This window comes from Mustela nigripes, chromosome 18 (assembly GCF_022355385.1).
Source record: "Mustela nigripes isolate SB6536 chromosome 18, MUSNIG.SB6536, whole genome shotgun sequence".
In the NCBI taxonomy this organism is placed as follows: domain Eukaryota; kingdom Metazoa; phylum Chordata; class Mammalia; order Carnivora; family Mustelidae; genus Mustela; species Mustela nigripes.
The window spans coordinates 36,771,709-36,791,580 of record NC_081574.1 but is presented as its reverse complement, the minus strand read 5'-3'; the positions used below and the strand labels follow the sequence as shown (position 1 = coordinate 36,791,580).

General features: G+C 46.9%; 1 protein-coding gene across 1 annotated transcript in view; it reads left to right on the top strand.

The window, feature by feature from the left end:
* The window catches only part of SFRP1 (secreted frizzled related protein 1), a 42,863-nt gene extending 38,583 nt beyond the window's left edge, over positions 1 to 4,280 (top strand). Inside the window, exon 3 of the mRNA XM_059384516.1 lies at positions 2,955 to 4,280. Coding sequence (XP_059240499.1) covers positions 2,955 to 3,277 — 323 coding nt within the window. The 3' untranslated portion in view covers positions 3,278 to 4,280. The remainder of the gene's footprint in view (positions 1 to 2,954) is intronic.
* The last annotated feature ends 15,592 nt before the right edge of the window (positions 4,281 to 19,872 follow it).

The following is a 19,872-nucleotide window of genomic DNA, read 5'->3' as shown; positions in this document are numbered from 1 at the left end:
CTCATTCAATGAGACACAGACCAGAACAGTTGAAGTCTTTCGCCAAGTGAACCACCAGGCTCAACGTTTGCAAGCCCAGAAGGGAAGCTAAACCAGGTGTCGGCTTGTGGGGTCACGTCTGGGGTGAGGTCCTGGTTGGGTGGTTTCTGTTTCTTTCTGTTTGCCACACTCCTGCGCTGTCCCCAGCACTCTCTGTCCCGAGCGGGGGTGGGAATCAAGCATAATCAGAAGTACGGGGCAGTGGCTGGTTTGGGTGGGGGAAGAGCTTAGAAAGAAGAACTCTCTGGGAGGCTGTGCTCAACTCACTTCCATGTGTGCTGGGAAGCCTGGACCAGCCTCAAAGGTCAAGGTTAATCCTCCGCGAGAGCCTTCTGCTGCTTCGTGCCCAGTTCCTGAACTTTCTGCTGCCCTTCGGAGGGAGGCATTTCTTAAGGGATCCCAGGCCTAGGGTATTATATGAGATTAAGTAGACTGCAGAATCTGGAACTCTTTTTGTAAGAAAAAGAAAGCAGTGGGAGCGTTTAATTTACTGACTTTGACACATTCATTAAAGGTTTGTTCCCAGGATGTTCCCCCCTCCTTCCTATCCTCGGGTTAGCCAAGGGTATGTTTTCTCATCAACTAAATACTAAATAATAAAGCCTTCGCAAATACAGTTTTTCCTTTGCCAGAGCAGTCTCTTTCGAGCAGGAGAATCTCTTCTACCGTTTGGTAAATGAAGTCCTTTTGAAATGTGGGTGAAACCAGGAAGTGAGTCTGAGCTCCTCCCCCTTATTTGCTTGGTTCTCGTCACCGGTCCTCTAACTGTGAGGTTCATTATAAAAAACTTTGCAGCCGTAGAGTCATCATGGACTGCACAGTGATTCAAAGGGCACATTTAAGACATGGGTTTAGGCTGAGGATTAGTGACTTTGGCCAAGTAAACTTACCGCCCACCCCCATGCCAACGCTTTTCTCATCTATTACATGGGAAAAATAATTATACCTTCCTCATGGAGTTGTTAGGTTTAATTGGGGAAATTCGTGGAAAATACTTAGCACACTTCCGGGCATGCCATATGCTCTCCTAATTGTTGGCTAGTGCTATTCTGTTCAGATTCAAGCCTTTCCTTGTGGAGTGTGGGTGGGAAGTTTGAGATATTAAAAAAGAGGCTTGCTAATTTTGAATTTATAAGAATTCAGAGGATGTACAAATTCTCTGGTAACTAGCATCTGGAGAACGGTTTTCCCCTTTTTTGGAATTCTCTGGCCTGGCCAGCTTGAGAGGTGACTTGATTTTTGTAGCGATGCTGAATTGTTAGTGCATATACATCTTCTAGAATTGTTAGTGCATATACATCTTCTAGAATGCCTGCACGCAAATTCAATTATCTTCATCGGCAGGCCTTGAGTTGTAGCCATCACTACATTTCCTGTCTATACATTCACATTAAAATAATGTTAACCCACAGTCTATAGAGTCAAGGAAAAGGGAAGGCCAGCTTGGTGGACAGGCCCTTCCTCTCCCTGCAGAGAGCTGAGCCCATGTCCTGCGTCAGACTCCGGGAAGTCCTCGCTTGGGTTTCTCTGTCAACATTTCACCAGGAATTGCTCGAATCTGTCAAAAGCTCAAAGCAGAGTTTGATTCTGTGTGGGTCTACCCAGTGGAAAGAATATTTGTGGCACCCGTTAGTGGTGACTTTGTGGTTGACGGAACATTAGTGATACCTGCTGTCAAAACTCCCTAGAGGCGCCATGGTGGGGACTGGAATTTCTCCAGAGCAGAAGTTGGACACTGTTTTTTTTTTTTTTTTTTTTTTTTGGACAGAGAGAGAGAGAGCACAAGTTGGCAGAGAGGCGGTGTCGGGGGATAGGCGGAGAAGCAGACTCCCTGCCAAGCAGAGAGCCCTATGAGGGGGCTCCCAGGACCCTGAGATCATGACCTGAGCTGAAGGCAGAGGCTTAAACCACTGAGCCAACCAGGCGCCCCTTGGACACTGATTCTTGATGAACTCAAGCATAACTGCTTGACACACTGTTTAAATTTCCCACGGGGCGCCTGGGTGGCTTAGTGGGTTAAAGCCTCTGCCTTCAGCTTGGGTCATGATCCTAGGGTCCTGGGATCGAGCCCCACGTCGGGCTTTCTGCTCCGCAGGTAGCCTGCTTCCTCCTCTTTCTCTGCCTGCCTCTCTGCCTACTTGTGATCTCTGCCAAATAAATATTAAAAATAAAATAAAATAAAATTAATCTCCCTGTTGCTGTGTGTGCACACGTAGATTTTGTTGGTTTGGTTTATAGCACACAACTTTCAAGGAATTTTAGGTCCTTTGGAAGTTAGAAATCTAAACCAATGGCTTTCTCTTAAAAAAAACAAAACAAAACAAAACAAAACTCAGGGTGACTTTTGTCTTGGAATCCTGAGGTCGCCAGCCTTAGAGTATATGGATACATTCAAGTGTATGAGCTGCTGCTTCTCTGAAAGCATTGTATGATATTTTGCGTCACTGAATTTAAAATATATATATATATATATATTTTGGTACTTAAAAAAAAAAAGATTTTATTTATTTATTTGAAAGAGAGAGAGAACAGGGAGAAGCCCGATGTGGGGCTCAATCCCGGGACCCTGAGATGGTGACCTGGGCGGAAGGCAGATGCTTAATGGACTGAGTTACCCAGGTACCCCTATGATTTGGTTCTGAAAGTGTGTTCCGGAATGTCACAGAGTCCCAGGGCAACTCCCAAGTTACTATTAAACACCATGGAACTAGGGGGCAGAATCAGAGCGAGATGAACTGAGACCTTGGTGTTCATCTGTAAAACTGCCTCTTTCTTTGATTTACCAGTTGACTTTCATTTTGGCCTCCTCTTGGGTCCGAAGTTCGGGTCATTGTTTTAGATGGAAACTTGTGTTCTAAAATCCTTTTTTTTCCCTCCTTCTCTCCTCTTCCCCTCTTTGCCTACACCACCTCTAGCCCTGAGGATGAAAATCAAAGAAGTGAAAAAAGAGAACGGTGACAAAAAGATTGTCCCCAAGAAGAAGAAGCCCCTCAAGTTGGGACCCATCAAGAAGAAGGAACTGAAGAAGCTGGTCCTGTACCTGAAGAACGGGGCCGACTGCCCGTGCCACCAGCTGGACAACCTCAGCCACCATTTCCTCATCATGGGCCGGAAAGTGAGGAGCCAGTACTTGCTGACGGCCATCCACAAGTGGGACAAGAAAAATAAGGAATTCAAAAACTTCATGAAGAAAATGAAAAACCACGAATGTCCCACTTTTCAGTCGGTCTTTAAGTGATTCTCCCTGGGTGGGTTGGGGAGGGAGCCGTGGGTTGGGGGAGGGGTGGGGCTGAGCAGACAGCCCTGGAGGCCGGAGGTTCACGCTCGCTGCTCCTTCGGTGGTAGAGGACATTGTAATCCAGTCGGCTGTGCTCTGGCAGCATCCCTACGCCTCCCCTTCCATAGCCACGCTCCAGACCCAGTACAGCCAGTATTGCAAAACCGCATGCCCAGGTAAGGAAAATCATTTAGGTTAGGGAGTCTTTTAGGATCTACAGCATGGAACGGCACATCACTGAGTAAAAGCAGGTGCAAACCATTTCAACCCGAGACGGCCACTAAAAAAGAAAATTCTGCCGGTAAACAAACAAAAAACAAAAAGAAAAACGAGATTGGGCAAAAAGTGAGAGACAGCAGCAAAAACTCAGCTCTGCAACTTTCTTTGTGTTGTTCCAAGTTGCTTATGGATCTCCCAGCTGATGTAGGCCTTTGGAACTAGAACATTCTGACTATTGGTCAGATGTGTTGCTTTCAGTTCCAGAGTAACTTTTCTTTCTGTCTGCCTTGGAGAAAAACACACAGCCACACCCACAACTTGAGATGATTCCCGGAAGTCAGCGCAGGGGAGAAAGCAAAGGGACAGTACGTAACAGTGGGAACGCAGGGAGGTCACGGCTGCTCTGCCTTTCCGTGTGATTGTCTTTTGGCACGAATCCACTCGTCTCTGATGGCATGGACGTGGCGGTTAGCATTGGCCTCCATGTGTGACCTGACCTCGGCACGTGTGGAGGGCCACACGTGCCTGCCTTTGTGTGGGGAGAAGGAAACACCGTGGGGACCAAGCCCGCGGCATGAGAGAGATGATGATTTTCAGTCAGAGAAGGCAATGGTTAGTGGTTTTCAAAAAACATAGTTAAAGAAAAAAACATTAGGAACAGCCCCACAAAATTGCTAGTCAGTGTGAACCGTAACCGGGTGAAGAGCTGCGTGTTCTCATGTCACCTCTCCTCTCATTTCACTTTTGCGGGGGGTGGGGGTGGGGGGGTGGGGGGGAACCCTATTTACTTTTCAGCATTTAAAAAAGAAGTCTACATTGACATTTGAAAGGGGTACTGGGCTGAGGGTCTTTTGGTGCATTTGAGGCTCCTTTCCAGAAAGACAGCTCTCTCACTGGGCGTTTGGGGTGGGGGGTGGATTTGCCTGATAGTGGAACCATGTGGCCCTCTTTTCTGAGGCGTTCTGGATTGCCCTGGCCCCAGCCCAGAGCCAGTCAAAACGCACAGTGCTTCCTGTGCTTTCCTTTCCTGCGACCAAGTGGATTCCTTCCAACTTGATTGCCTGTAGATCAAAGAAATTCAGTACAACCCACCTGCCTGTCCTCTGTACTTAAAAACAAACAAACAAAAATATTTTTTTTGAATTTCTGCAGAGGAAGAGTTAAACCCAAAGTGTCCCCATCCAAGGAGAGAGTTTCAAAGGCAACACATCTCTGCAGGTTTTCCCGAGCGCCCTAAGATACTTCTTAAAACCCGTGCGTTTCATAGGCAATGTATAGAAGCTCATTCACATAAGCAGCTTTACTCCTTTTGTTCAGTGACTAAGAAATCATTCTAAGCAATTAATGTTCACTTGCCCCTCGAGCCCGATTCTTCATTCTCTGTAACACCCAGAGTTGGTGAGTTAGTAGTTGTCCCTCTGGGCCCGTGTTTATACCCAATCCGGAAGCTGCAGTGATGCTGGAAAGTGACACCCATGAGGCTCCCAGACTGACACAGAAACAGTGGAAGATTCTGTTAACTTCTGAAAACTCCAGTCTGCAAATCAGCACGCCACCTTCATTACCTACCAGAGGGTTATCCTGATATAATTAACCTCTCGCAAATAGTGATCCTATTATTTTAACAGTTTGCTGTTGTTGTTTTCTTTTTCTTTCTTCTTCTTCTTCTTCTTTTTTTTTTTTTTTTGCTTCTCTCTGACCTTTAATCATAAAGTGTTGGGGATCTTAAATGATTTGTCTGAAATTTTGGATGATTTTTTTACAAAATGTGTATATATGTATTAGTTAATTAGAAATATTCTACTTTCCTATTATTAACTGAAATTCTGAACGATTTCATGAATGCATGGATCTGGGCCTTTGTTTGGGTTGCTTGGGTTGATGAACTCAAGAGTTCAGTGCTCATATGTATCTGCTCATTTTGACAGAGAGCGTGTATGCAACAGACCTCTGTCCAAAGCAGGGCCGTAGGAAGGGGTTTCCGCAGAAAGACTGAGGAAAAATGGGCGGCCGTGCTGCACAGCTCTCTGAGTGGGAATTCTCAGGTAGGAGGTGATGTTTGCAGCCCAAGCTCACAGTGGACTGGCACTGTGAATTGCAGCTCTTGGTTTTACCCCCACCAGACAGTCCCAGGGCTTGTGAGTTTCAGTGCGGATTTGAGAGGCACGCGATCCCTCTAATCCATCAGCAGTTTGAGGGCACAAAGGGAGGGTCTGCGGCCAAAGCTGCATTTTTATCACAACCTTTGTTTTTTCAACTGAGGATATGACAAAACCAATGTGCAGACCATCGGCTTGGTCATTGGTTTCCAAAAGAGGAGGTGATCTGGTAATTGTTGCAAGTTCAAAGGTCATATGTGTAAAGGTTAAAAATCATTCCGGGAAAAATCCTGTGAAGTCATTGACAGCACTCAGCTCACTCTTAGAAGATTGCTGATTCTTTGATGAGATGAGAATCCCAAGAACACTTCACTTTTAGACGATCCTGTGTAACCCTTGGCTCTTGCTGCCAGGGCATTGGCAACAGGGCCCCAGAAGGCAGAATCCTGGGTCAGAGCTTGAGTTTTCATCTGGATCTGTAAATTACAGACATCTCAGAGCCCAAAGCTAGAATGTGTGTTTCTCATCAGCCTCCCAAGTAACTAGTTGCTCTGTTGTAACTCTGCAGATGTGGGCTCGGGCCATCTGTTCCTGAAGCACACCTTGGGTGACCCCCTGGGACCAGCTTCCTGGCCATTCTGATCTGTCACCAGCAGATACATAGGGCGTGGGTGAAATTCCTGTTTCCTCTAGTCCCCTCCTGTAGCACTCCTCTTTTAGAGTCTAAATCTTTTACAAAAGCTTTGAATACTGTGAAAATGTTTTACATTCCATTTCATTTGTGTTGTTGTTTTAACTGCATTTTACCAGATGTTTTGATGTTATCACTTATGTTAATAGTAATTCCCGTATGTGTTCATTTTACTTTCATGCTTTTCCTGCCATGTATCAATATTCACTTGACTAAAATCACTCAATTAATCAATGATAATGTGAGTTGTGTCTTACCCCTCACCCCTGAACGATAGACCACTCCCCCTCCACATCCCCTGCTTGAGTTTCTTCAGTGAGGTTTTCTGGTCTTAGTTTAACCGCTTTGCAGTGCTAACTGGGTGCGGGTGGGCTGGAGGAACACCTGGGAGGCATTGCCGACTCCCCTCATCTCCATCCCACGTTGACCATCTGCTCCCGTGGATAATTTCCAGAAGCATTTCTCCCGGCTGTGTGTGTTTCAGACCAGAAAGGTTACATACTTGTTCTACAAAGAATGTATTTTTCAACCCTGCCTTTTCCGTGTTTTGGGTTTCAGATGCTTTCTCCTCTTTAGCCAATTCTGTGTTAATTTGAAAACTTTCTGGGACCTGGAGTCTTAGACCTGTATGAGATCTTAGAGGAGACCATGTCCAGATGTTTCATTTATAGCTGGAGAAGATGAGAGGGGGATGGCTGGGTTTCACAGGGAGCTTGGGGTTCCCAGGTCAATGATGTCACTGGAACAGGAATCCAGGGCTCCTCGGGGCTAGACGTGTGGGAGCAACATCTGAGCGACTGGTGATCTTCTCTTTGGACCCCATGGGAGGAACTTGCTGAGCCCAAGCCATTTCATATTAGGTGATACACTTCTTGCCCAAGGAGATCCTCAATGTGACTTTTAATTCTGTAAACACTTCCAGTGACAACTTCATTTGATGTCATTTTCTGATTAACAAGGCACCTCCAAACCTAAGACAATTGGCAGTTTCCCCCAGAAGTGAGTAAATACTCCCAGGTCACCGAAAACCCCACAGAAGCGTGGAGACACCATTTCTCAGGCGTGGTGTGAGGACTTGAGAAAATTCCACAAAAGCTGTGCCCTAGTATCTAAAGATTTTCCCATGCTAATGCATGTGACTGGTGAACTAGTGATATGCTAGCCAATCAAGGCAAATATCGACATTATTTCCCTTTTTATTCCCCCACGGTTAATGAAAAGAAAACTGTCTTTTAGGTTGGATGTGGATGTCTTTGTCACCCATTGAAGCCCTATCACAGCAATCTATAATTTCCCGTTGCTGTTTTGAACATTTTTTTAACAAATCAGCAAAAAAGATAATGAAGTATGTACAAAGGCATCTTGGCTTCTGCTCTTGGAGTCATCCTGGAGTCTGGGGTCCCCAGGGGTTATGACTTCTTGTGCCTTGTGCCTTAGAGACTCTGGTAGCACCGGGATCAGCAGCCTGGCCCTCAAGCCCTATAGCTTCCACACTTATTCAGGGAATTATATAGGTGCTCTCCAACTCGCGGGCAGAAAGAGATGAAGTGTCACAACATTATCCATGTTAGGTGGGTCTTACTAATTTTTTTTTTAAAGATTTTTATTTATTTGACAGGAAGAGATTACAAGTAGGCTGAGAGGCAGGCAGAGAGAGAGAAGGAGGAAGCAGGCTCCCTGCTGAGCAGAGAGCCCGATGTGGGGCTCGATCCCAGGACCCTGGGATCATGACCTGAGCCAAAGGCAGAGGCTTTAACCCACTGAGCCATCCAGGCGCCCAATTTTTTTTTTTTTAAGATTTTATTTGACAGAGATCACAAGTAGGCAGAGAGGCAGACAGAGAGAGAGGAGGAAGCAGGCTCCCCACCAAGCAGAGAGCAGGTGGGTCTGTCTTCTAAGGCCTCCTCCCCACACTGGGTCCAGAAGTGTCAACAATTCCCTTTTGCTCCCGAGGAAGAGAAAACTGTACCCATCACCCAGTAGTAATCAAAGGAAATGGAATCATTCTTAAATTTTATTATGGGTTCCCAGAACTATTTAAGAAATGTGAGGCTGGGTTCGTTTCCCCAGGAATCTAGTCCATTCCAAACCCCAGATATCAATCCAGGCCTTTCAGAGAGAAAAGAATCAGAAGTTTCCAACGTCTTTGGATGTGTAAGGAAAGTTAAGGTAACACATTTTCGGTGACAGATAAACCTCAAAATTTCATTGAAAAAACCTTATTTTTATTTTTTATTTTTTTTAGCATAGATCATCAAGGGAGAGCCTGCTAAGAAGCAGTTTCTGACTTGACACCTGTAAACTCAGATTCAAAGGGTTTGCCATGGAGCCCTAGGATTTGAACTTTGAACTAGCGCTCTAGGTTTCTCAGATGCCAACAGTCTGTTGGATCTTACTTTGCAAAACATTTTTGTAGGACATAAGTGGCCTGGGAATAACAGGCAGGCTATTATTTTTGTATCCCCTTATCCCTACCCACAAACTTCACATTACTGCCCCCCTTTCTAAAGTTCTGAGTTCTTCTTACTAGGTATGAGTTAATACAAGAGGTTGTGCAGAGATGCGAGGTCAGGAATGAGCCCTCTCCCTTAGCTAGGGACAGCTGGCTTCCCAAGTAGTTCTCAGACTTTGATATGCCCACCAGCCAGCGGAGACTGAAAATGCAGATTCCGATGAGGAAAGGGGGTGACGGCGGAGTCCTGCGCACTTCTGATGGGCTCCTGGCTGTGCGGAGAGGCTCTGTTGAGCGCACTTTGAGGATGAGACTAGAAGGCGCAAGTGAGAAGGGCTGTGGGGTTCAACAGTGTCTTTGCTCCCTGCTCTCATAATGCCATGTCTGGGATCTCCATGTAGAGCTCATCTCCTCGGGACTCAGTATTAACTTTGGTTGGAGAAGAAAATGTGTGTGTGTGTGTGTGTGTGTGTGTGCATGGGTTGGAAAGAAAATCATATTGTGGGAGGGCCCCAGTTAGAAACCCAAAGCTGGGGGCCAACCCTCTCAACCCTCCACTCATTCAATTTCACTTTTGTCCCGGGCCTTGATGGTTGGTGGTTCTTCTGCAGAGTCCACTCATCCTGGAGACTCACGGATCCCTTCCTTTTTTTCTTCCTCAGCAAACCATGAGCACTACCATCCTCTGCCCTCTACCGAGTTGCCTCAGTTCCCCAGCCCAGCCCACCAGGGGCCGTTGAGGTTGCTCTACTGGTGGAATTCACCTCGACTGCTGAAGTCCTATCCGAATCTGACAACAGAATCGGGACTTTTCATGTTCCATTTGTTCATATCTGGGCCGTTTCAAGCTCAGGTTATGGGAGAGGCCAAGAAAGGGGGAAAACTGAAGTATTTAGAGGGGAAATCCCACCTCTTTCAAAAATTGAGGACAGCCTGCCGAGCTGGGCTGATTTACCGAGGAACAGGCGTTAGGAATTTCTGTCAGCGAGGGCCTTTTTTGTAGGTTTGGAGAAGAGGGGTACCAGAACAAGCTCCAAATAGGAGCAGAGAGCTCCTGTGTCTTTATACATCTGCGGACTATTTAGATAAGAAGGAGCTGCATTTAATCATGGAGAGAACTGTTTGCTTAAATAAAGGGAGGGAAAGTGGCATGTGTGTGTTTAAGGAGAGAAAGAGGAGGTGGGAGGAAGGAGAAAGGATCCAGCAATTTTCCACAGCTGAAACCCCGCCACGTGGTTTTAATTAGGATGACCTTCCCATCACCTGAGTGCCAGAGTTGGCGGACTGCGGAGTGGGGGCGAAGGCTTTGGAATTCTCATGGTCTTGTCCTTGGGATTTCAGATAAGCTACCCAATGGGCAGTGTGAGCTCCAAGGCGAAACTCTCACTCAGAAAAATGGGTTGATGGTGCTGTGAATCTTGATGAAAACAAGGACACTGGCGGGTGGGTCCCATGTGATTTGGATCCCAGCAAAATTTCAGTGCTGCTGGAGAGAGAGAGCAACTCCTTCCCCGGAGTGCCTGGGTCCTGGGCCCCAGAACCATGTGCACAGGAAGCGTGCTCATTGGCTAGCCAGGTGGGATTTCCCCTGCCAGGCCTTCTAGGAGATTCCTTAAATGTCAGGGCTGAAAGATAAATAAAGCAATCAAAACCGACAACTGCCTCTTAGATTTCTTTTCAAAAAAGAGATTCATGAAGAGGAAGAGACCCTGTCCAAGTGCTTTGTACCTAATCTCCTGTCTGTTGTTTGTTTGGATACCTCCCTACCCCCACGTATCTGCTGCTGCTGTTTGTCCTGGGAACGAGCTGGGGGATAGGGGTGGGATAAGACCTCAGTTTCCAGTTCTCCAGGCTCTCCAGTTCTCTGGAGAGTTTATGCAGATCTGAGCAATTTTGCCTCTTAGCCTAGAAGAGTGAGCCTATAATCTGAAGGAATAAAGGTGACACATGCCAAAACCTAAGTCCTTATTTCACAACGTGGCCCATGGACCAGCCAGGGTGGGTTCCACAGAATTAACTGGATTCTTCTGGGGTCAGCACACCTCCCAAGGCTGGCAGCTGAGGCCACTGGGAATCTAAATTTGGCTGCTAGTGTTGGCAGGTGACTCAGTGACTTCTAGCTACAGTACGCCCCCTCCAGCATGGTAAATCAGGGCCTGGCCTGGACCAGGCCTGGGGTGGCCCCAAGGGCCTCACAGGGAAGGAGAGGGAGGAGGGAGCTTGTAGCTGGCTAGAGGAAAAAATAAGCACCAGCCATACACTGCAATTAATGTCAGCCTGAAGCCTTCCTAGCTAGGCCTCCAGTTGCCAATCTGCCACCACGTGTAAATTTTCCATACTCTGGTCATTCTCTCAGGCTGTTTGGATGCCTCCTCCTTGCAGTGCCAGGACCAACGGCTATTTATGATATGGAGGCTAGAGAGGGGGATAAAGGCATCCCACGATGGAGACCAAGCAGGGAGAGGGTAGACGTGCTCCATGACCCAGAGCCTTGAAGTTATTCCCACTCAATGGAAGGAAAGAACTCACTTTTGAAACCTTAGACACTGGATTGATGGTGATATGAATCTCCATGAAAAAAAGGACAGCTGGTGTGACCTAGTTGGTTTAGATCCTAGCAAGATATTTCCATCCAAGACCCTCCTTACTATGACCCCTACCCTCTAGTTCTGGGCTGGAGGGTGCAGCTCTCCAGTAGGGGACCATTCTTTTCTCCAGGTCTGAACATTTTCCAGCGGTCCTCAGACTGAACATACAGCAGGTCCAGAGAAAATCTTGTCCTCTTTTCTGACTCACAATTTCCTCCCTGCCTGGTGGACGGAAATGTGTTTGCTCAAGAGAAGTGGTTTCAACTGCAGGGAAAAAGATCCAGCTTTAAATCAAGTCAAATGAAATTCATGTGTTCTAAGAGGCGTGTGCATGCACCCGCGCGCACACACACACTCTCTCTCTCTTTTTCTCTCCAAATGTGCCAGGGAAGGTCACAGCTCCGCCCCAGGAGGACTCCTCTTTCCAAAGCACAAACTGCTCCGGGTCTAAATTTGTTGCTATCGTTTTTTATAATCACTGTTATGTGTTCTGATGATTGTGAGTGGCGTTGGGAATGTTTGTTCTCATGTAATTGCTTGTTTCCTACTGAAATTTCCATGTCAGACCCTTTCATTGTTCTCATTATTGCTCGCTTCACATTCTGCCTGCTGGGGAAGACCCATCACAATGCCTTTGGTATTGTTGGTATGGATTATGGAGCCCGGATGCAGGACCCCCCCCCCCCCCCACAACTCCTGCCCCCAACCCCAGGCAGGCTGGCGGGCGGCTGTCAGGAGCCAGCCACAGGAATTCAGGGCTGGGAGCTCTAGCCCCATCCTGACCAGCTGGGGTTCCCAGTTGCTGGGCCAAACATCAGGGCAAGGGGGATTTAACAAAGGCTGGCCTGCCTCCTAATTTGGGATTAGGCTAAATTCAGAGTGCATTTTGCACCCCAAATATTTCAGAGGGAATGTGATCCTTGTGTTTCTGATTCATGTGCATTAACTCATTTAAATGTTGATTTGCAAAGGGCCAGTGATGTCTAAATAAACCTCTAGAGCTTCTATTCCAAGCCAGCCTTTTTTTTTTTTTCCCCCTATGACTTTTTGTGAATAGGGTAGGTGGGAGGAAGGAATCAAAGATTTTTCTCTTTGAACCAGGAAGCTGCATTCCACTGGGAATGAAACTTGGTCAGGAGCCCAGGAACACAGACCTTTGGAATCAGCTGGGCTCTCTCCTTTGGACAAGTCATGTGCTTCCAGTCTCAGTCAGAACCTCCTGGACTTCCTCAAGGCCCAGTCACTGTCCAGGCAGTTCAAAGCACTTGAACTTGACTTGTGCTGAAAATGATCCAGAGCTCAATTAAAAGACCATTATCTGTTTACACAAATAAATGCATGTCTCGAGCACATGTGGAATTCTGGAATAAACACCCGTGCTCGCCTCTTCTCTTCACCTGAAATTCCAGCAGCCTCCCACGAACACTAATTTACTCTTTCAAGAGATCCAACCCTTACAGGAACTTGGGGTATGTTTTCTTACAGGATGCACATGAAACCTGTTTGGAATGGGGCAAAGGATGATAGCATTAAAAATTCAGCTGTGAGGGACTTCTCTGGTCACCCATCCTCTCTAGGGAGCCCTGGGTTTTTGTCTATTTTTCATTTCTTTCATGGGGAACTTAAAAAGAATTTGTCCTGGACCTTGTGTGTGAAGAGCGCATCTCTTTCCAGGGTATGGATGTGTATGGATGGATGTCTCTGTGTGTGTGTGTGGCTGCGGGTGTATATCAGGGTCCAAGTGTGTAAGTGATGGTTTGGGGATATGTATGCTTGAGTTTGTGTTGGTGTCTGTGGGTGGTGTGACTTTGAGATCAGGCCACTGGGATTTCCCCTCCTCCTAGACCCCTTGTCTGTGACACTCACCATACCCGATGGACTATGGAATGTTCAGCTGTGTGGTGCCAAGTCTGTCTCATACTAATCGCTGCTGTTCTAAGGATGTCTTTCAATCACTAAACCTGTCCATAGGCACCATGACCTCTAATACTAGAGACATACACGTTATATATTACAACACACTGTATTAGTATTATACATGTGTAATTCTAGTCTGCTGTCCCCTCACCACTGCCATTGCTCTCAGCATGGTGCCTTGCACATGGCCTTGCACTCAAGTAACTTGGACTGATTGGTTAAGAGAGAAGAGGGATGAATGGGTGGAATCAACCAGACATCAGAGCCTTGCAGATTGTGGCCTATATGGGGCCTTCTGGGAAAACGAACCATTCCTCTACAGGGTGATGAGGTTGGCAGAGTTCCAACAGCTTTGCCCTCCCTGCATGCGAGGCCCTTTCTCGTCCCCTATTGGCACTATTGGATGGAAAGTGTCTTCAATAAACCGGCTTTGTTTTTTCCACGAGGAGAGGAAGATGATGAATTCATGCCAGGAGATTTGAAAGTGTTAAGGTTGGTCTGGGTTCACAGAGGGTGTCCATCAGTGGTTGACATAATCAATGAAATTAGGGAAAAGCTGGCTTTCCTGTATTTCTCTGGCAGAGTACCCAACAGCTAACATTAGATCTGAATTAGGGCTCATGAATTAGGGAGGCAGGACCCCGAATCCTGAGCATCTTCTCATAGGATGCTTTCAACTCCTTATCTTTCTGGGCAGTAAAATGCCTACAGTTGGTTCACTTCCTTTGGGACCATTTATTGACTTTTTAGGATGATTCCCTTCTGCTGAAAATAGTGAAGATCTGAGCTGGCCAGAAAACCTGGGACATTTTCCTGGATCTTTTCTGTATAGTGACTTCTTCAAGATTCGTTGTCGTAGGACCCAAGTAGCAGCAATAAAAAACAAAAACAAAAACAAAAAACCCCTCAAAACTGAAACCCTAAATTTAGCCTGGGTCTTCAAAGACAGAATATCTGATAGCTTCACATACAAACTTTGACACAGAAAGAAACAGAATGTAAGGTCGGGTCCTAACCTGGTCCATGCCTGCTCCCTTGGGACTGGTCTGAGCTGTTGGGGCATACACATGGCATTCTACTGGACAGGGTTTTATCTTGTTCTTTCTCTTAATGGTAGCTTGAGAATAGCCATCGTATTGAAGCTGGCTTAAAATACTGCTCTTTATGGGCAAGAAAAGACAAAAAAAGAAAAAAAAAAGATTAAATTGGACGACTTCAAAATTAAAAACTTCTGTGCATCAAAGGAGAGGATCGGCTGTGAAGGGCAACCTGTGGAACGGAAGAATTTGCAAATCATATACGTGATAACATAATATCCAGAATACATAAAGAATCCCCACAAGTCAAAAACAAAACAGAGCATCCTTATTAACAAATGGGCAAGGGACATGAATAGACATTTCTCCAAAGAAGATCCACAAATGGTTAATAAGCTCAGGGAAAGAGGCTCCACGTCACTCATCATGAGGGAAAGGCAAATCCAAACCACAACGACCTACCATCTCACACCCATTAGGATGACTTGTATCAAAAAACCAGAAAAGAACAAGTGTCAGCCAGGATGTGGGGAAATTGCAACCCTTGTGCAGTGTTGGTGGGAACGTCAAAGTAGTATGGCCACTGTGGGAAATAATATGGCAGGTGCTCAGAAATTGAAAATGGATTTACCAGTATGATCTTCAAATTCCCCTTCTGGGTATATACTCAAAAGAACTGAAGTCAGGGTCTTGAAGAGGTCTTTGTACACTCAAGGTCATAGCAACATGGTTCACAATAGCCAGAAGGTAGATGTGAGGGTAAGCAAATGGAATATTATTCAGTCTTAAAAAGGAAAGGGATTCCAACCCATGCCTACAACAGGAGTGAACCTGGAGGACATTATGTGATGTGAAATAAGCCAGTCACTCAAAGACAAATACTGTACAATTCCACTTATATGGGTGCTGGGAGCAATCTGATTTATAGGGACAGAAAGTAGAATGGTGGATGCCAGGGGCTGAGGGGGCAGGGGGAACGGGGACTTGTTGAATAGGGAGTTGTTCAAGCTTGCAAATAAAAGAAGTTCTGGAGACTTGTTACACAACAATGTGACCATACTTAATGTACTGAACTGTACACTTAAAAATGAGAAGTATGGTAAACTTTTGTTATGTGTAGGGGCGCCTGGGTGGCTCAGTGGGTTAAGCCTCTGCCTTTGGCTCAGGTCACGATCCCAGGGTCTTGGGATCAAGCCCCACATCCGGCTATCTGCTCAGCGAGGAGCCTGCTTCCTCCTCTCTCTCTCTCTGCCTGCCTCTCTGCCTACCTGTGATCTCTCTCTGTCAAATAAATAAACAAAATCTTTAAAAATAATAATAAAAATAAAAAACTTTGTTATGCGTATTTATCACAAAAATAATTAAAAAAATACTTCTCTCTTGGACGTTTTGGGACAGAAGAAGCTCTTCAAAGTCCAGGGATGTATGAGTTGGAAGTTTTGCGTGCAGCAGACCCTTATTTCTGAATTACTTACGCAGTTTAGTGGCCTCTTAATGGAAAAAGACTTCACGGAGTGTTTTTTCCGCCTCCTTCTGCTCACCACACTGGGGATTACAAGAGGAAAACAGCTACACCCAAATCAAGAGTGATCAGAACTCTCAGTGGCAAGATTTTCCAACCCTGGCAGGCGAGCGCCTCATCAGTCCCTCGACTCACTCTCTCTCTCTCTCTCTCTCTCTCTCGCAGGCTCACATGCATGCACATGCACACATATACATACACGTGAGCTTTTCCAGGCAGCTCAGTGGACATCCTCTGTGAGATGACACCGTTTCCTGGGCTCTGTGCTGCGCTGGGCTGAGCCCTGTACTCACAGTCCAGGGCCTCCCAGGACTGGGGCTGCCTCTGAGTGAGAGGCAGGGACTTCTTTGGGCTTCACTGAGAGACTCACAGCCTCCCCTGGGTGGCCCTGGCCCTTCCTGGCATCATCAGAGGGAGTGTGGGTCCAGGGTTCCACTTTGGAGGGGAAGTGATTCAAGAAGCTTTTGTATCCATCAGTAAGGCTCTCCAAAACTCTCGCTACTCCCATTACTCCTTATTTGCCATCTTTTCTCCCTTTTTCAGATTCCTTTTTTCCTTTTTTGTCTCTCTCTCTTTTTTTTTCCTGCTCACTATTTCCTGTCATTTCTCTTTTCCGTGTTTGTTTTTCTTTCTTTGTTTTAAGAACGATCTTTCTTCCTCTCTTTCCCTCTAGCTCCTCCCAGTCCCACACCGGCATCTTCCTATCTGTTTTCTTAGCTCCCTCCTCCTTTCTCTCTTCCTTGGGTCTCTTTCATAGCTGGATGCAATCCTCGGCATAGGGAATCTTGTTTTGAGGTTTGACATGGCAGGGGCTAGCTCAGGGAACCCTCTGAGGGGATCTGTCCCTGCCATAGAAGTTCAGGTCAACCCAGCCAGGAGGCTGTCCGCACTCGTCACATTTCTCAGTCGCCTAGCTCAGACTGCCAGGGACTTGGGGGTAGCCATGCCTGATTTATGGCAGGGACATCACGGAGGAGTTGCAGGCATGGAAGCCTCTCTAAGGGGCTGGAAGGACGTGGGTGTGGTTCCTGCAGGTATGAACTGTGGCACAGGGAGCCGCCGGCCCACTGCCCTTCGTCCTGGTGCATCCTGGGACGCAGGAGCAAAAACAGCCCATGATTGTTTCCCAGCTGGGAGGCACATTCCTTCCACAGCTCCTCACCCTGTAATCAAGCCTTGTGCCCGCCATGCACATGGGGGTCTAAACAAAAGTGGTTTCCCTTCACACAACGCTAACCTATCTTCCATCTGTCAAATCTGCTTCCCCATCTTGGGACAACTGGCATTGGGCTCTGACACCCTGCCGGGCAGTAAGAGGCCTGAGAGAGATGAAAAGGAGTGCCTGCTTGCCTGAGACAGGAGACAGCTGGTGTCCTCATTTTCTGAAGAGCTTAGAGAGGCACAGAGCCCTTCAAAAGGGTCCACTTAGCAACCAGCCATTTTCCTCAGGGCTGTTGGGATTTCTCTGGCTGGAGTCCATCAGGGCCTGGAACTTCCTGGCACTCGAGGTAGGAAGACAAGACAAACAGCTATTTGTCTCTGCCCAACCGGCTCCATCCGGACTGAGGGCGAGGGTTCTGCTGTTTTCAGTCGTAGATGAAAGCCTGACTTCAGGAGGTAACCACTGTGCCTGTTGTTATGAAGTTTGCAAAGATTAAGGAGACAAGAGTCCTGCCCCCTGGTACTTCACAGTCTCACAGGGAAGGTGAGACACGGACGTAAATCACCACAGTGCTGGCAAGACGAGAGGTGTGCTTAGGAGAAGTATTGCTCAGCCCCCTTACGGGTAATGCTATCCAGGAGGATGGGGAAGATGGTGCAGGCGGCACTGAAGCTGGGCCTCACAGAATACTTAGGGCTGGAATTGCCACGTCAGAAAGAGGGCATGCCAGGCGCAAGGAGTGGCACGGACTTTGAGAGAGAGATTTAGGGCATGGAGCTGATGTTGGAGGGCCCAGAAGGTTGATGCTTGGAGGTTACCCGATCAGAAGTTGCCTCAAGGAGGCCAGAGACAAAAGATCTCTCAACCTGGGTCTGTCAAAATGCTGTGAGTTCTACTCATCGGCCATGTGGAGCTGTCATGGCTGCCGCCTAACTGAGCCCCGTTGGAGCCTCTCACGGCATGATCCTGATACACAATGAAATTGGTGCAGAAATGGCAATTTAATTGAATAGTTCTGTGTCTATGGAACCCAATGCAAATTTTAAGCTGGTATTTTTGCATGCTCTGTTTGTATTCAGTTTTTCTCCTGGTCATTTGTTTTTATTGTATTTTATAAAACAGAGTTCCAGGGCAGACAGGAGAGAAAAAAACAACGAATGTGAGCAGCAACCACCTTAGTTTCTCCCTGCCATTCTTCCTGAGAAAGGCTCCAGTCTCCCTTGGCAACACGTGCTCCAGCTTCACACTGTTGGCCGAGGCCTGGTGCCTGAGGACTAATCTGTTTCCTCCCTCTTGCTGGACCATGAAAGCACGGTGGTATTGGGAGTCCCACACAGTGGGGGAGGGGCAGGAGTCTACGGTCTGTGAAAGCAGGGGTGGATATTTTGGGCCCCACCCCTGTGGGGACACAGTCACAGGTAGTGAGGAGGACCTGAACCCGATTCCCTCCACAGCAACACCACAGAACAACAGCCTGCTCTTTGTCTCTGACCTCTAGAGTCCCATCGCCTAAAATAATGAGATATGGCTCTATTTTCTGACCATTGCCTTTCTTACCTGCTCAGTTGGATCCCTAGCCTGAGAACTCACATGAATGCCGCAGCTTTCTGGCCCCTTGCAGGTAGCAAGCACCAGTCTCATTTTCATGTACCAGAGAGTCCAGACTCGCCTACAAAAGTTTAAGTTTTTATTCGAGTTGAACTCTTCCGTCTCTCTCTCTCTCCCCCCCACATCCACTGCAGCCCATGGCAGAGGAGTAGCTGGTCCTGCCTCCTCCCCCACTGGTTTTTCCTGTCTGTTGGGGAGTGGCGGGGGTGGGAGGGGGAGGTCAAGAGAGCCCCAAATGGGTGAAGTTCTTGTCTTTGGCTGGTGTCTAGTAGTCTGGAATAGGAGACCTCTAATTTGGCTGGTGCCCAACACTAGGATCTTTCTCTCATGGGGACTTTCATGAATTATTGGAAGTCCTCCTCTCCTCTGAATGGAGAGCACTTATCCTCCAACTGGTAAGCAACCTCCACAGGTCCTGCTTCTAGAAGTATCTAAACCAAACTATCAGGGGCCTGGAGGAAGCTCTCAAGAGCGTATTCTTTAGATGGGTTCAGCCTAGCCACCATGTCTGGTCCCGAGCAAAAACCTGGCACACTGACCCTGTCAGGTTCCAGAAGGACACTCTCTGTGCAGCTTCTCATCATTCATTTCCTCAGAACTACCCACTCTCTGCATTCAGAGGTCTTCTCTTGAGAGTCAGACATGACCCTGGCACCTCCAATTCCAAGGGACACTTTTTAATGCTCTCCTAAGAATTTTTTTATTCACCAACCTGTGTTCTGGTTCCAGTGTTCCTTTGCTTGAAGTGGAGAGAAGGACAGAGAACATCTATATCTACTATTACTGAACTATCAATCCTCTTCCAAGAAATGCATCTTACCAACTCTCTTTCTCCATCTCTTTTTCTTACCCTTTAAGCCAAAGGGAGGTGGTTGGTCCTGATAGAAGAGAGAAAACACATTATTTTAATGGAGAGAATATAATATAAATGGTTGCTAACAATATAATTTTCCAATTTTATTGGAGAACTGAGAAAACAAGACCAGCTACAAAGGTGTTAGGGAACCACCTATTAAGGTGACTCTAATAAGTAGCTACCCTGCTGCCACCCCAGTCAGGAAACTGTGGGAAGATGTCGAAGCTATAAAAATTTAGAAGCACTTCCCTTCACAAGCGGCCAAAAGATCGGTCATGGTCCCTTTGCCATAGACAACAAGAAAAGTGGATACAATCAATGAATTAGCGTTGTGGAATCATGGGCAGAAACTGGGGTTCAGAGAAGCTGAGGTGGCTGGAATTCGGGAGGTAGAGACCAGAGATG